This window comes from Ips typographus, linkage group LG13 (genome assembly GCF_016097725.1).
Source record: "Ips typographus isolate SLU linkage group LG13, UJ_Ityp_2.0, whole genome shotgun sequence".
NCBI classification, from domain to species: domain Eukaryota; kingdom Metazoa; phylum Arthropoda; class Insecta; order Coleoptera; family Curculionidae; genus Ips; species Ips typographus.
Window position 1 is genome coordinate 1,596,302 of NC_138434.1, and position 17,348 is coordinate 1,613,649.

General features: G+C 37.8%; 3 protein-coding genes across 6 annotated transcripts; all 3 read left to right on the forward strand.

Moving 5' to 3' along the window:
- The first annotated feature begins 162 nt into the window (after window positions 1–162).
- On the forward strand, window positions 163–1,296 carry Srp9 (signal recognition particle 9). The gene is made up of 2 exons (XM_081991506.1): window positions 163–396; window positions 477–1,296. Exons 1-2 carry the CDS (start codon window positions 256–258, stop codon window positions 570–572), a joined length of 237 nt encoding a protein of 78 aa, XP_081847632.1. The 5' UTR covers window positions 163–255; the 3' UTR covers window positions 573–1,296.
- Window positions 1,297–2,147: 851 nt separating this feature from the next.
- LOC145736917 (protein SCAI) lies at window positions 2,148–14,147 on the forward strand. 2 transcript variants are annotated; one of them, XM_081991449.1, is made up of 9 exons: window positions 2,148–2,376; window positions 3,547–3,729; window positions 4,662–4,760; window positions 4,812–5,078; window positions 6,354–6,587; window positions 9,018–9,205; window positions 9,262–9,492; window positions 9,710–10,130; window positions 12,328–14,147. In XM_081991449.1, exons 1-8 carry the CDS (start codon window positions 2,276–2,278, stop codon window positions 10,123–10,125), a joined length of 1,719 nt encoding a protein of 572 aa, XP_081847575.1. In that variant the 5' UTR covers window positions 2,148–2,275; the 3' UTR covers window positions 10,126–10,130; window positions 12,328–14,147. The 2 variants fall into 2 exon arrangements, with proteins under 2 accessions (XP_081847575.1, XP_081847576.1); XM_081991450.1 differs by having other exon boundaries at window positions 4,824–5,078.
- A 306-nt stretch (window positions 14,148–14,453) lies between these two features.
- Window positions 14,454–15,820, forward strand: Chrac-14 (DNA polymerase epsilon subunit 3 Chrac-14). 3 transcript variants are annotated; one of them, XM_081991503.1, is made up of 3 exons: window positions 14,454–14,596; window positions 14,663–15,007; window positions 15,617–15,820. In XM_081991503.1, exons 2-3 carry the CDS (start codon window positions 14,737–14,739, stop codon window positions 15,733–15,735), a joined length of 390 nt encoding a protein of 129 aa, XP_081847629.1. In that variant the 5' UTR covers window positions 14,454–14,596; window positions 14,663–14,736; the 3' UTR covers window positions 15,736–15,820. The 3 variants fall into 3 exon arrangements, with proteins under 3 accessions (XP_081847629.1, XP_081847627.1, XP_081847626.1); XM_081991501.1 differs by having other exon boundaries at window positions 14,456–14,596; window positions 14,649–15,007; XM_081991500.1 differs by lacking the exon at window positions 14,454–14,596 and having other exon boundaries at window positions 14,603–15,007.
- Window positions 15,821–17,348: the final 1,528 nt, after the last annotated feature.

Consider the following 17,348-nt stretch of genomic DNA (forward strand, 5'->3'; position numbering starts at 1 on the left):
TAACCCATCCCTAGCGGTGAAAGTGACAGCAAAACAGCAAAAATCTCTCTTTAAAATGGAAAAAATTTATTCCAACCACAGTACAGCCCTACAAGCTTAACCCAGCCCTAGCGGTGTACCTCATATACGAAAGTGACAATTGACACAGTCAATTGACGTGGGCCTGGTTGTATTCTAACCTCAAACGTCAAACAACAACAAAACCAGGTTTTGTAAAGCAAAAATCCCACTTTTTAACCGATAAAAAGAACTATTATGACCTATTTAAAGTCGTGGGATGAGTTTGAAAAGGCCGCGGAAAAACTCTACCTGCAAGACCCATCTAAAGTGCGCTACACAATGAAGTACCAACACTCGAAAAACCAGCTTTTACTGAAAATGACCGATAACACAGTGGTAAGTACTTTGGGCAGTTCTCCCCTATAAATCAGGCCCTAAATAGCGAGGGGGCTCAGTTAAGTCAGTTTTGTTTGTAGTGTCTTCAGTATAAAACCGAAATTGCTCAGGACCTGCGGAAGATTGATAAGTTTATCAATAATTTGGTTCGACATATGGCTTCGAAGGAGGCGTAATTTGAGTGAACCTTGTTTTACAGCCCTGTGCAAGACCAGTCGTTTTTAAGGGTTACGTTTAGACTGTGACTGTTCTAAAACACTCCTTACAAAGTCAAGCACAGTCTGAAGTTTAACCTTCAAAGTGAGTGTAATTTCCTGGGGTCCTTTTAAGGTTAGTTTCGTAATGGGGGTGATTGAGGAAATGGTATTTTAGGCTTTACCAGCACACATTTTGGTTCTGTGTGGTAAAAATACCATTTCCCAGACTAGCAACCATTATTTCTATTATTAATATTTCCATGTTTTCTAAGTATTTCTGGGATTAAAGCAGTTACCTTACAAGTGTTGAAAGTGATATTTTCCTTTAACACCCTGTTATTTTAACAGTTACATGGTGGTTCAATATACCATTTTGTAGGCCTTGAAATCTTCTTTAGACCACCCTGTATAGTGTATTTACTGAAAATTTTTAAAAAAAAAAAAATCAATGTCAAATTATCATGTATAACAACAAGCACTCTCTCTGACGTCATTGTGATGCTTTTGGCAAATAAACACGTGACGTCACTGGCATCTATTTTATGACCATATAGATTATGACCAAGCTTCTAAGCTACTTCAAACAGCTGATTACGTGCAAACCACCCTTACTGTATGGTAATCGTGTATAATAAGGCTTATAGTTAGTATACTTTGTAAAAAAAATGAAAATACATCGTTTCTAGACGTTTTCATGGTCTAATTTTGCTGTTTTTTGACCCATTTACCCTAAAATCCAACCCCACAAGTATCAACACTGTATAATCACTTAAAATTGACAAAATTTGTATTATAGTAAGAAAACAGTAGAAAACCCTGAACTGTCAGCTTTTTTACTGTTTTTTCGATTTCAGTAGATTATTGCGAAAAGAAATTCAGTCAATTTGTCACTGAAACTGCGTTTTATTCTCTTGTTTTGCTGTTTTTAGCTTCCATCGAGTATGGTGGATTTTACTGTCAAATTGTGACGTTATTTTGACAGTTGACACTACAAACTTTTTATGTCAACCAAAAGGTAATTTAAGGGCTACAATTTGGTAAAAACTAGACTGACGCAACTGTCAAACCGACGGAGTTACGAGCTCTCAAAGTAAACAAAGCTGTAAAAGAGCATTGCAGTGCAACGTCAGATTTATTGTCGAATTGTGACGTTATTTTGACAGTTGACACTTCAAACTTTTTAAAGTAGTCAAAAGGCAGTTTGAAGGGCTACAATTTGGTCAAAACTAGACTGACGTAACTGTCAAAATGACTGAATTACAAGCTGTCAAAATGTACAAAGTTTAAAAACTGCATTTCAGTGCAACGTCACCTTTATTGTCGAATTGTGGCGTTATTTTGACAGTTGAGACTACAAACTTTTTGTCAGTCAAAAGGACTACAATTTGGTCAAAACTACAGTGACATAACTGTCAAAATGTATTAAAATGGTCAAGCGAGCGCTTGAGCGCTGATTGCAAGCGCTTAGGGCCTACACTCGGCCCTCGGAGGCACGCGCCCTTCGCACGACTAGTTCGAAAGGGCGCCGCGGGCGTCGCGACGCTCGCCTTGTCCCTCGTCATTCTGTGCGAGCGCCGCCATGTCCGGCGTTCGATTTTCGGAGGTTCGTCGTCGCGACGCCCGGCCATTTTTTCGATTGTTCGCGCGATGACGTCGACGACGCCGCCATAAAATACGGGAAAATGGTCAGGATGGCGTCCAATATGGAGGAACACGAGCGGAAAATCGTCGTGGAATTCGTTCATCTGCTGGAAAAATCGAAACAACTGTTCAACGGTTTAAGGTGAGTTTTTGGTGTGGACTGTCATTGGGGGTGGGACTTGATATGTCTCCGTTTTAAGGGGGTTGACCGCATTGTGTAGCGCAAACTTACACCGGGGGGGTTGTAGGAAAAAAATGGGGTGCGCAGGGCCAGGGGGGGAGGGGAAACACTTCATTTTCTGTGTCACGCCACTGTATACAAGTTTTATCATGTAACTCCTTAAGGAGGCCTTTAAGGGCAAAAACACTTTAATACAATCTTGTAGAGAATTAAATTCCCTACAAATTTCCTTCTTTACACTTTCTGTGTAACTCCTCAAATAACGGAGCTGCGCTCAGTCGAAATGAAGTTAGTTGCAGAAAGCAGTATTATGCACTTTGGGAAATTTAGTCCACTCTGTATTATTGAATTACTCAGTTCGCAAGCCTTAAATTGATATATTGAACCACCCTGTAACTGTCTTAATTATCCAGTTTTTGGACTGTTAAGCTGTCAAAATCACTAAGTTTTCACCTGTCAAAGCTGACACATTATACAAACATGACATTTGACAATTTGGAGAGAACACTGTGTGCTACGATCTGTCAAAAGAATCAACTCGATACCTGTCAAAATAACCGAGTTATGGGCTGTCAAAGTGACTATTGGAGTACAAATCGTAACGTTCTAGTGCATCCGGGCAAATTTCGTGCAATAACTCGGTCAGGTGACATTTTTCGTACAAACATAACATATGACAATTTGGAGAGAAAACAGTGGGCTACAATCTGTCAAAAAAATCAACTCGATATCTGTCAAAATAACCGAGTTACGGGCTGTCAAAGTGACACTATTGCTAGTCTTGACGTTAGTCACGTGATTGTAGAATCGGTTATTTTAGTAGTCGGTGTTTGTTATTTAACCAGACGATCACGTGACATATATTTTTTGTTCGATACCTCTCAAAATAATCGAGTTATGGGCTGTCAAAGTAGAAATTTCAATCTGCCAGTGCAACTCGGATATTTTCGTTCAATAACTCGGTTAGTTGACATTTTTCGTACAAACGCGTTATTTGACATTTTGTAGAACATACTTTTAGCTACAATCTGTCAAAAAAATCACCCTGATACCTGTCAAAATAACCGAGTTACGGGCTGTCAAAATGGAAAAAAAAAACTTTCCTGAACTAAATCATCGTTTTGTATACAGGGATTTGCCGCAATACGGGCACAAACAATGGCAGGCGTACTTCGGACGAACATTTGACATCTACACGAAACTGTGGAAGTTCCAGCAGCAGCACAGACAAATCCTGGACAGCAAGTACGGACTGAAACGCTGGCAAATCGGAGAAATCGCTTCCAAAATTGGACAGCTATACTATCACTATTAGTAAGTGATCCACCCTGTGTATTACATACTGTTATCCATAAATTACCAGTCGTAAAATTGTAGTAACACTGTCCAGGGGTTACTGTCCAAGTGTCCTGAAATTTGATCAATATTTTGAATTGTCCACTGGACACTTTATTAATCTCTGTTTGGTGTGAATGACCACTGGACATTGTAGCCAAGTGTCCCAATAACACTGTCTAGTGGTCAAAGTTCAATGCTTTACAGTTCAAGTGTCCTAAAATCGGTGATTTGGACAGTGACAAATGACGGATGTTGTGGCAAAGAAAGCGTTAAAAGAGCATTGCAGTGCAACGTTAGATTTATTGTCGAATTGTGACATTATTTTGACAGTTGACACTACAACCTTTTTAAAGTAGTCAAAAGGCAGTTTGAAGGGCTACAATTTGGTCAAAACTAGACTGACGTAACTGTCAAACCGACCGAGTTACAGTCGTAAAATTGTAGTAACACTGTCCAGGGGTTACTGTCCAAGTGTCCTGAAATTTGGTCAATATTTTGAATTGTCCACTGGACACTTTATTAATCTCTGTTTGGTGTGAATGACCACTGGACATTGTAGCCAAGTGTCCTAACAACACTGTCCAGTGGTCAAAGTTTAATGCTTTACAGTTCAAGTGTCCTAAAATCGGTGATTTGGACACACTTGGACAGTGACAAATGGCAACTTTTGACAGGCTGTCAAATCTGTCATTTTTGACGTGACGTCCTTGATTTTTTCAAGTCAGGGCAGCTGGGATTTGTAATTTTTCTTCCTTTTACTAATTCCGGGCGATATTCAAACAAAATGGCGGTCGTTTTCTAACCGAGCAACCGCACAACTTTGACAGCTCGTAACTCTGTTATTATGACAGCTACGAGGTTGATTCGAACGTCAAAATGTTTGCCAGAATCTCAGCTTTACTTTACAGTTTAAGAACTAGCGAAACCAATTACTTGAACGAAGCGTACTCGTTCTACTCGGCGATCCGCGGCCGAGCTTACTACTCGCGAGCAGCAAAAGAAGACAGGTAATTCGCAGAATTAGTTTTAGGAAGAATTAGGTTAAGTACGGTCATCAGGTTGGATTCCAGGTCGGAATTGATGGTGAAAAAGCTGCGTTACTACGCCCGATTTATTGTCGTTTGCCTGTTACTGAGAAGAATGAAATTAGTTAGAGAATTGATCGTAGAATTAGACAGACATATCGCCGATTACACGAGTACCTACGAACCGGACGACCAAATCGAATGGAGTCTGGTCCTGGACGAGATCAAAGCGTTCATCGCTTCCGATTCGTTGGTTACGGTCCTGCACGCTGACACCAATCCTATTGTTTTATCGCACAGGTTTGTACACATTTTGCCTTGTAACTTCTTAATGATGTCCTTAACGGCGAAACTTTGTACACCATCTTGTTAATCAGTAAATTCTCTACAACTTTCATTCTTTAAACTTTTTTCGTATCTCTTGAAATAACGGAGCTACGCTCAGTCGAAATGGAGTTAGTTTTTAAAAAAGCAGTTTGGTGCACCCTGTTACTTTTTTCCTTTTAACTCCTCAGGCAGGCCCTTAAGGGCAAAACCTTCTTAATACAATCTTGTAGAGGATTAAATTCTCTACAACTTTCATTCTTTAGACATTTTTCGTATCTCCTCAAATAACGGAGCTACGCTTAATCGAAATAGTAGGGTTAGGTTTAAACAAGTGTGACGGTTTTAAATTTAACAATATCATTTTTGAGATCACGTGATCGTTTTTCAGTTTGAGCTGAGCATTTTCAAAGTCACGTGACTATTTTAAATTATCAAACTTAGTTGTATAGATCACGTGACTATTTTTTAACGTCAAAACGGATCCTAAACACCACGTGACCGTTCCTGAGTTTAAACTGATGTTTTTTAAAGTCACGTGACTCTTTTTAAGGTAAAAACGATCACGTGAGTATTTTCAATCATCAAATTTATTTTTTAAGGTCACGTGACTGTTTTTTAACGTTAAAACGGATCCTAAAGACCACGTGACCGTTTCTAAGCTTAAACTGATGTTTTTTAAAGTCACGTGACTCTTTTTAAGGTAAAAACGATCACGTGAGTATTTTAAGTTATCAAACTTAATTTTAAAGGTCACGTTTCTAAGACTATTTCTTAGTTTAAAAAAGTTGAAACTGTAATTTTTAAAGTCACGTGACAATTTTCAATAATAACATTTAATCATTTTTATTTTTTATTATCGTCATGTGACCATTTGCACCTTAAAAAGAGTCACGTGACCGTTTTTAGCGTAAAAACAGTCACGTGACCATTCAAATACTGGTTTGACATTTAAAACAGTAACGTGACTTTCAGGAAGCCGTTTTAACGTTGAAAGGAGTCACGCGACCTTAAAAAATAAATTTGCTGCGTGACAGCCGTCTGACTTTTTTTTAACTTTCGAAATTAGCAAATTTTCGTTTGTGGTGACGTATTTGACATTGACAATATTGACATTCGGTCAAACTGTCAATTCGATAATGTCGTCGCGTATCGCAAACGCAACACGCCATTATTGCACTATGGTATAAGGTTGGCACGGGTGGAATGCGCGAGTATATTGACAAAAGTGACATCTGACAACTTTGACAGGTTGAGTCCATTGACCACGCCACCGGTGGAGAAGAACCAGTACATGAATCTCACCCTGCAAGAGATCCTGATCGTGGGCAGTTCCTCGGAACAGGTCAAGTTTAGTGAATTGACCATGGATATGTTCCGGATGATTCAGACGTTGGAAAGAGAGCCTCAGGAGGATTTCAATCATATCTATGATGCTTCGCCGGCACCCGGACGGGTACCTTATAGTGTGCCTGGACAGAAAGGGTTAGTACAGGAATTGAACCACTATCATACGTTTAAAATTCATGAAAATTGACTTGAAGGCTTGAATTTTGCCCTTGAAGTCAGTTTTCAAGGTTTACAGTCCAGTTTCAAGTTTTCAGTGTTGAAAATTGACTTCAAATCCGTAAAAATTGACTTGAAGGCTTAAAATGTGTCTTTCAAGTCAATTTTTATGATTTTCAGACTAATTTTAAGTCTCCAAACTTGAAAATTGTCTTGAAATCCAAGAAAATTGACTTGAATGCTTGAATTTTGCCCTTGAAGTCAGTTTTCAAGGTTTACAGTCCAGTTTCAAGTTTCCAGTGTTGAAAATTGACTTCAAATCCATGAAAGTTTAGTTGAAGACTTAAAATGTGTCTTTCAAGTCACTTTATATGATTTTCAGACTAATTTCAAGTCTCCAAACTTGAAAATTGTCTTGAAATCCAAGAAAATTGACTTGAAGGCTTGAATTTTGCCCTTGAAGTCAGTTTTCAAGGTTTACAGGCCAGTTTCAAGTTTCCAGTGTTGAAAATTGACTTCAAATCCATGAAAGTTTAGTTGAAGACTTAAAATGTGACTTTCAAGTCACTTTTTATGATTTTCAGACTAATTTCAAGTCTCCAAACTTGAAAATTGTCTTGAAATCCAAGAAAATTGACTTGAATGCATGAATTTTGCCCTTGAAGTCAATTTTCAAGGTTTACAGTCCAGTTTCAAGTTTCCAGTCTTGAAAATTGACTTCAAATCCATGAAAGTTTAGTTGAAGACTTAAAATGTGACTTTCAAGTCACTTTTTATGATTTTCAGACTAATTTCAAGTCTCCAAACTTGAAAATTGTCTTGAAATCCAAGAAAATTGACTTGAAGGCTTGAATTTTGCCCTTGAAGTCAGTTTTCAAGGTTTACAGGCCAGTTTCAAGTTTCCAGTGTTGAAAATTGACTTCAAATCCATGAAAGTTTAGTTGAAGACTTAAAATGTGACTTTCAAGTCACTTTTTATGATTTTCAGACTAATTTCAAGTCTCCAAACTTGAAAATTGTCTTGAAATCCAAGAAAATTGACTTGAATGCATGAATTTTGCCCTTGAAGTCAATTTTCAAGGTTTACAGTCCAGTTTCAAGTTTCCAGTCTTGAAAATTGACTTCAAATCCATGAAAGTTTAGTTGAAGACTTAAAATGTGTCTTTCAAGTCACTTTATATGATTTTCAGACTAATTTCAAGTCTCCAAACTTGAAAATTGTCTTGAAATCCAAGAAAATTGACTTGAAGGCTTGAATTTTGCCCTTGAAGTCAGTTTTCAAGGTTTACAGGCCAGTTTCAAGTTTCCAGTGTTGAAAATTGACTTCAAATCCATGAAAGTTTAGTTGAAGACTTAAAATGTGACTTTCAAGTCACTTTTTATGATTTTCAGACTAATTTCAAGTCTCCAAACTTGAAAATTGTCTTGAAATCCAAGAAAATTGACTTGAATGCATGAATTTTGCCCTTGAAGTCAATTTTCAAGGTTTACAGTCCAGTTTCAAGTTTCCAGTCTTGAAAATTGACTTCAAATCCATGAAAGTTTAGTTGAAGACTTAAAATGTGTCTTTCAAGTCACTTTATATGATTTTCAGACTAATTTCAAGTCTCCAAACTTGAAAATTGTCTTGAAATCCAAGAAAATTGACTTGAAGGCTTGAATTTTGCCCTTGAAGTCAGTTTTCAAGGTTTACAGTCTTGAAAATTGACTTCAAATCCATGAAAGTTTAGTTGAAGAATTAAAATGTGTCTTTCAAGTCACTTTATATGATTTTCATACTAATTTTTAGTCTCCAGACTTGAAATTTGCACATTTTAAGCTTTCAAGGCAATTTTCAAGACTTGAGGCTTGAAATCAGTCTGAAAACCATGAAAATTGACTTTCAAGTTAATTTTCATGGGTTTGACGTCAAATTTCAAGACTGGAGACTTAGAATCACCTTAAAAACCATGAAAACTGACTTGAATGACACATTCTAAGCCTTCAAGTCAAATTTCGCGCATTTGAAGTCAATTTTTGAGACTGGATACTTGGGATTAGTCTGAAAACCATAAAAACTAACTTAAAAGTCACATTCTCAGCTTTCAAGTCAATTGTCAAAACTGAAAACTCAAAAATAGTCTGAAAATCATGAAAACTGAATGGAAAGACACATTTTGCTCTTTCAAGTCAATTTTCATGGGTTTAATGTCTTTCAGAAGGTTCTAGATTGTCTAGAAACTTTCAAAAGGTACTAGACCGTTCCGAAAGGTAAAAAACGATTCCAGATCGTTCTGGAATGTCCTGGACACCTCAGGAACGTTCTGAAAGCTTCTAGAAGACTTAAAATGTGTCTTTCAAGTCACTTTTGAAAGCTGAAAGCTTCTAGAAGACAGATTTGGCACGTCAATCGAATATTGACCGTTTCAGATACTTGGAAAACGGCGATCGACCGGGCAGACGGGACAATCCGCACAAATACCTCTTGTACAAACCGACGCTGAGTCAAATTTTGGTGTTTTTGGCCAGCGGCTTCAAGGAACTGCCCACCAACGGCGCCCTCCTGCTCTACCTGTCGTGCGACGGTTGTTTCTCCACGTCCAAACACCCGGAAGACAGTAAATTCCCCCAATTTCCCGTATTTGTTGAGTGTTACGACCGTTTTGGGTTGCAGTGGGATACGATTTGGGCGGCGTGTCCACCACCAGTAAACGCGACGTCGAGCACAAAAAAACCAAAGAAGTACACTGCCTTTATCCTGGTGATTTGTATCCCTTTACTAGACGTCCTTTGTTCGTGATAGTCGATTCCGACAATAGTTTCGTTTTTCAACACATACCCAAGTATTTCGGACAGCCTTTAGTTACTTTGATGTCCCCGCAAGATGTGCCGCCTGCCTTCCAAGGTAAGTTTCTACGGAATTTGTTCTGAAATTTAGTGGACCTGACTGTACTTTTAGTGGGCTACAATTTTGCTCTCTTGCACTTTTTTCGTATCTCTAATCGTTTTGGAGTTATCTCCATTTGAATTAAATTGAATATTACAGCGACCAGGGTTAGGAATTTGAAAACTTTTTTAATTTTTAACCTAAAAATCACGTTTTTACTGTTTTTTTTTTCCAGACCAACAACACAACGGATCGCTGTTTACGCTATTCCTGCACTCACCACTAACCGCCTTCTGCTACTGTTGCAACATCAACAGCATCGCCATCCACCATTGGGAACGTTGCCAATCGTTCGTCGATCGATTTGTCACCGAAGCTTCCCGTTTGTTCACCAGGGCGCGCCTCGATCTCTCCTATTTGCAGTTCTTCGGCGACGATTTCCTGCGCCTGCTCCTGTTGCGCTACGTGTTCTGCGAGGTGGTACTGCACCTGCACCGGGCGTTCCGCGGGCGGCAGTACCGCCCGCGTTGCCAACCGCCCCTGCCCGACGCCGAACTGTTGGAACATCCCTCGTTGCAACACTTGGTGCTCGATTTGGCCGCCCATTTGGAGGTTAGGACGCATTTCCTTGAAGGACACGAACTCGAATGATCCAGGCGAGTTTGCTAATCTAAGTAGGCTTAGATTTTGTCCCTGACTGTCCTTTCAAACTGTGTTTTTGACAGTTCAAACTTTGACACCGCTTTTCTCCCTGACTGTACCAAATTTTGTAGTGTTTTTAAGGTTATTGGATAGGAAATTTAATGAGGATTCCGAAAATGTGCTTAAAACTGTAATTTTCTCACTCCAAGTGGGTTTTACACGCGATTTTGTCCCTGACTGTCCTTTCAAACTGTGTTTCTGACAATTCAAACTTTGACACCGCTTTTCTCCCTGACTGTCCAAATTTTGTAGTGTTTTTTTAGGTTATTGGATAGGAAATTTAATGAGGATTCCAAAAATGTGCTTAAAACTGTAATTTTTTCACTCCAAGTGGGTTTTACAGGCGATTTTGTCTCTGACTGTCCTTTCAAACTGTGTTTCTGACAGTTCAAACTTTGACACCGCTTTTCTACCTGACTGTACCAAATTTTGTAGTGTTTTTTCTGGTTTTTGGATAGGAAATTTAATGAGGATTCCAAAAATGTGCTTAAAACTGTCATTTTTTGACTCCAAGTGGGTTATACAGGCGATTTTGTCTTGACTGTCCTTTCAAACTGTGTTTCTGACAGTTCAAACTTTGACACCGTTTTTCTCCCTGACTATCCAAATTTTTGTAGTGTTTTTTTAGGTTATTGGATAGGAAATTTAATGAGAATTCCAAAAATGTGCTTACAGTTGTCATTTTCTGACTCCAAGTGGGTTTTACACACGATTTTGTCCCTGACTGTCCTTTCAAACTTTGTTTCTGACAGTTCAAACTTTGACACCGTTTTTCTTCTTGACTGTCCAAATTTTGTACTGTTTTTTCAGGTTACTGGATAGGAAATTTAATGAGGATCCCAAAAATGTGCTTAAAACGATCATTTTCTGATTCCAAGTGGGTTTTACACACGATTTTGTCCCTGACTGTCCTTTCAAACTGTGTTTCTGACAGTTCAAACTTTGAGACCGCTATTCTCCCTGACTGTCCAAATTTTGTAGTGTTTTTTAGGTTAATGGATAGGAAATTTAATGAGGATTCCAAAAATGTGCTTAAAACTGTCATTTTATGACTCCAAGTGGGTTTTACAGACGATTTTATCCCTGACTGTCCTTTCAAACTGTGTTTCTGGCACATCAGACGTGTTTTGTCGCTTTATAGCCTTATGAACAGGCTTTTTGACAGTTGCTGCGTTTGTGACACACTATAAGATGACGGTTAGGCGCACTAAACATTTTAGGTGCCACTGATCTTAGAGGAACATTTTGAGAGTAACTGGAATCTGATGTTAGGCCGATTAGCAGACATTTCAAAGGGGAATTAGGTTCGGTTAAATAAAACTCAACATTTTAAGTATCACTGATTTTTTTTTTCAAATTAACGGGAACTTTTTAAGAACCACTGGTAATATTGAGGTTTAACTAGATTTTACAACATTTTTGGCTGCACTGACTTTAGACCAAAAAAAAAAAAACTCCAAAAATTTATTAACATTTTGAGAACCTCTGACTGTAGAAAAAAATGTTGATCGTCTCAAGAGTGTCAATAAGACATTTTGGGAGCCACTGACAGGTTAGGCTAAGTTTTTCACGTCGGCCATGAAAACTGGACAGAAAACCTTGATCAAGTTTGATGCCCTCTGGCGGCCAAACGAGTCAACCGATCAACCAATGTTGGCATATCTTTGGAAAGCTCATTTCATTGGCTATCCATCGGCGTATAAAAGTTTATACCTTGTCAGTCAAATAAGACAGTTTCTTGGGTTTGAACGAAACCAAAGTGCATGACAATTGAACAGCAAACTTTGAAGCCCTCTAGCGGCGAAACGGTGTGACTTAGCGATGCTCACTCAACGTCACGTGATAGCCCCGTGCATCGTCTATCTGATCACGTGACTTTTTTGGTAAATGTTTCAAGTAAGCGAGTTATTCACGATTGAACCGACATTTTGTCTAAATCACAGTTTTTAAAGTTGTAGGGTTACAAAGAAGTTTTTGAATTTTTACGGTCAAACGGTGCGTCCTACCAAAAAAGTGTATAAAAAGTAAAAGTTGCATCTCACCCACTAACATGCATGGTAAAATTTTCATACCTCTCCATCAGACAGTTTTCGAGATATTTGCAAAAAACTAAAATTTCGTTCAAATACTGAAAATCCGGTTATGTTCCAGGTCCTCATCCTCATGGTCAGCTTCGGGGCCAATATCCTGGTTACCAGCCCCCAGACTCCATGAGGTAGAGCCCCACAACGGATTCTGTTACGTCACGGTGCCGTACTACGCGTTTGCGATTGCGCTGTTGCTGGTGTGCCGCGTCTATGCCGCCGAACTGTCTAGAATTGTCGCGCGAATCGGCAACGTCGCGCACGAGCTGGCAACGTTGGATTACGTCGCGCCGGACAACGTAGTCGCGATTTAAAGTAACAAAACAAGAGAGCTTTTCGTAATTTGTATTAATTATGGACTTTAAAACAATTTTACATGTTTATTATTGTCAGTTGGCGTAATGTGCATTGAACTAATTTTTGTGACCACCCGGTACACTTCCTAACGACCGTTAATTCAAACTAAATTTTCTAGACAGTTGACAGCTGTCAAATTACTATAGAGGGTGATTCAAGTTTGCGATTGGTCCAAAAAAAAAACCGCAAGCTGACAGCTGTTTTTTTGGCCAATCACAGACCAGCGTTGGACAAAGACGCGATGTTGTTTATGTTGTCGTTTCTTTCCCTATTTCCTTTCCTCGCCACAACTCAACAAAACTCACTAAACAAAAGTTGTAGCAAATTTGATTCTCTACCAAAACCCAAGAGGGCCATTTTGCCCTAAAGGGCCTCAGAAGAAAGTTATTTGCAGGAGAACGTCTAGTGGAGGCAAAATGTCTGAATGATCAACTTCAACTCTCCGTAACTCGGTTTCTGTGCAAAATTCAGTGAATTTATAAGAGACGAAAGTTGTAGGGAATTTGATTTCCTACCGAAACCCTTAAATAGCGTTTTACTCTAAAATGCCTCAGAACGGTGTTATTTCCCAAAAACTTTGTGACACTTAATGACAGTTCAAAAATAGCAATATTGGACCACCCTGTAAACTGTTATCAATGCACGTTACCGCGATTGTTATATACAAGAAACCGACTAGAGGAAAACCTGTGTAACTAACAGAGAAACGTATCGATAATAGCAGAAGCGAGACATTGATGTCATCTGTCAAAAAATTAAATTCTAACCTTAAAATACAGCAAAATAAAAGATGGCAAACACCGACTGACTAGAGTAACCTAACCTATTATTAAACTGAGAAATGTCAAAAAAAAAACTATAAAGCACGGTTGAACGGTAACAAGCAATATACAAAGTACATTTAATGCATTTTTTATGTGTATGGTTGGGATTTTGACAGTTGTCACTGTTTTGACGTTTGTTCAGGTTGTTGTCTAAACTGACATTACACTAAAAACTGTCAAAATACAGCTCACAAGACAATGAAACTAATTGAAAGGCAACTAAAATTAAACAAATTACATTAAATGCATTTTATATGTTTGTGGATTTTGACAGTTGTGACGTTCTATTGACGTATTGGGATAAGTAGTGTGATCTGACAACTGTCAATTTTTTTTTTTAGGTTTTCTGTCCTTGTCTCGCGCCTGCCATTACCATCAATCTTTCTCTCTCTTTTACACGGATGGAGCACTTGAGTCTTTCATCAAATCCGTTCACTTTTTCCGGTCGTTTCGAGCGTTTGTTCCGTTCAAAATGGCGACTGTCAAAATAAACCTTATTTATTAATTAAAGTTTAACGCAATCCAAGAGTTAATGCAATTATTAAACTTAGTTTAAATCGAGAGTTTTGTGCTGTATAAAATTTATTGTAATATTAAGTATAAATAAGTTTAAAATTTTTTATTTTATGGTTATTCTAGGGTTTTAACACTTAAACGCGATTTAAAATGACATAAAACAAGAAATAAAAAAATCCTTTAAATAATACTTTTGGTTTGGTCGTTTTATTTTCTTTGACAGATAAAAAATAGATAAGAAAATTGCCATTTAGCATATTTTTATATTAAAGCAACATTTTAAATAACTCAAAAAACTTTTAACAATTCTGAAATCGCACCAATGAAAGCGTAATTATTATTAGTATACTGTGCGTGCGAGCATCCACTCTGACGTCACGCGACACATTCGCCTCGCCTAAACCATGTTGACAGAATAACCCAAGAATTTGCAGTGTTGTCAGGATGTCCATACGTCAAACTTCTCAAGCACTGTTGCCAGGTTTTCAACTTAGAATTAATAAATCAAAGTTTTTAACCATTTTAGGTATGTTAAAGTGTTTTTTTTTTAATATCATCCTCTTGTAAGCAAAGTTTAATTCCATTTAAAACCACACCACAAAGATTACCATTAAATCGAAGAAAAGCGGGAAAGTTGAGGTTAGTACTCATAACCTCACTAATTTAACTGTGTTTATGTTTGTTGTTTTAGTTTAAATTTTTCAGTGTTTAGCACGCAAAAACCAGTAAAATCCTTCCAATTGTCCCTCCACACTAAAGAAATAGCAAAAAACTAAAAAATGGCCGAGAAACTGGAAGATCTAAACCTACCAGCCACTACAGTGGGTCGCATTATTAAAGAATCCCTTCCCGACCATGTTTCGGTGGGAAAAGATGCCAGAGCAGCCCTATCCAGGGCCGCATCCGTTTTTGTGCTCTACCTCACTTCGCAGGCCTCACAGGAAGCGCAACGAGACAGTCGCAAAACACTGCTGGGAAATGATGTTATCAAAGCCCTGGAAGAGCTGGAATTTGAGGAGTTTATTGAACCTTTACAAGCTGTGCTGAAAGGTAAGTTTCTGTTCTTTTGTAGCTCCTCAAATAACGGAGCTACACTCAGTCAAAATGAAGTTTGGGGCATCCTTCCACAGTTCGCCCTGTAACTCCTTAAGGAGGCCCTTAAGGGCAAAATTTCCTTAATACAATCTTAGAGAGGATTCATTTTACTACAACTTTCCCGATTTACACTTTTTTGTAGCTCCTTAAATAACGGAGCTAGGCTCAGTCAAAATAGCAGTTTGCTGCACACTCCTGCAATTTGGCAACAATGTTTTTTTTTACAAATTTTAACTAAACTTGGCAACATGTTAATATTTCAGTTGCCTTTCTTTCTCAGTAAAAGCCAACAATTAGCGCTATTGCCAAATTTCCACATTCAGTAAATTAAAACTGTTAAAAGAAGACTGTCCTCCAGCCGCCATTTTGCCTTTCAAGCTGAAACAAAGGCAATTTTGACAATTTTAGACATTTGAATGTTTCTTTCAGACCTAGTCTGGTGTGTCATGAATGTGTCAACAGTCAAAATGCGTTCCATTAAGATATAAAACTGCAAATACATCAAAAAACATTGTAATTTAGTAAAATCTAAATTTTTATACTCGGATTTGGCGTTTTTTTTAGAATTCAAAGAATTGAAAGGTAAAAAAACGTCACCCAAAAACAAAAAAGCACCAACCAATGGTACAGAACCTGAGGAGGATCCAGAAGAAGAGGAAGGAATGGAGGAAGACAATGATTAACTTTAATATTTCAATTTTAAGTTATTATTGTCAATTTTGTTGTTATTTTTGTATTAATAAAGGTATTCCAAATTAAATAAGATAATTTATTGTTTCCGGTGAAGTAAAAGTAATTTTTTCAGTTTTTAGGTCAATTTTCTCATTAAAAACCTAGAAATTAGCTTCGGAAATTTAGAAATTTGAAAATAACAACTTTTAAGTAAATTTCCAGTTTCTAATACATTTTTCAAATTTTTTGACAGTTTAGGTAATGACAGATCAAACGACAATCTCAAACAAACCACCATACTTCAGAACTGTCAGATACACAACCGTACAAACCTATAAAGTGATTTTAATATACTTTCTTTAGGGCTAATTCACTTTCAGGGTTTCTTTATAGTTTTATTGTCATTTTGGGCTGGATTTTGACAGTTTTGAAGTATGCCAACAGTTGACAAGAGACAGATTTAGTTATCTAGTGTCAAAATTCCAATTTTTGAGCTGTCAAATGTTTTTCCAAAGCAATTAATAAGGTTTTATTGGGATTTAAGCTTTATAGAACGAATTGAAGGCCTAATTTGACAGTTTTGACGTATCTAACAGTTGTCACGTGACATCAGGATACTTTTTGATATAATTCCTACGTCACAACTGTCAAAAATCCCTCACAATTAAAAAAGTCTGAATTTGACACTTTACCCTTCAACACCCTGTAACTCGGTTAATTTGACAGTTACAGGGTGGTTCAAAATATCAATTTGTAGCCCTTGAAATCCTCTTTCGACCACTCTGTATATAATACAAGCAAAAATGCTCAGCAACCAAGTAATTTAATAAAAAATACAGCGTGAACTAAATTGCAGTTTAAGTTTGACACTTTACACTTCAACACCCTGTAACTCGGTTAATTTGACAGTTACAGGGTGGTTCAAAATATCAATTTGTAGACCTTGAAATCCTCTTTCGACCACCCTGTATATAATAAATGCAGAAATGCTCAGCAACCAAGTAATCTAATAAAAAATACAGCGTGAACTAAATTGCAGTTTAAGTTTGACACTTTACACTTCAACACCCTGTAACTCGGTTAATTTGACAGTTACAGGGTGGTTCAAAATATCAATTTGTAGCCCTTGAAATCCTCTTTCGACCACTCTGTATATAATACAAGCAAAAATGCTCAGCAACCAAGTTATTTAATAAAAAATACAGTGTGTACTAAATTGCAGTCTAAGTTTGACACTTTACCCTTCAACACCCTGTAACTCGGTTTGACAGCGACAGGGTGGTTCAAAATACCAATTTGTAGCCCTTGAAAGCCTCTTTCGACCACCCTGTATAGCAACAAAGTGACAAATGTCACTAACATGACAGTCGCCATTAACGCGCGTTGATTTTTGTGCACCTTTCTGTTTGATCGCAAATAATTCGCTTACTTGAAACTTACACTCTGTATAAAACCACCGTATAACAAAAGGAAGCTAATAAATAGGGTTTTGACGTGACGTTGACTGGACATTGCTAGGTGGCACGGTTTGGCCGCTAGAGGGCGTCAAAATTGACAACAACAAATTTTGCTCTAACTCTCCCCCAAGGCCATTTTGACAGTAATCAAACATTCCTTGTCATGT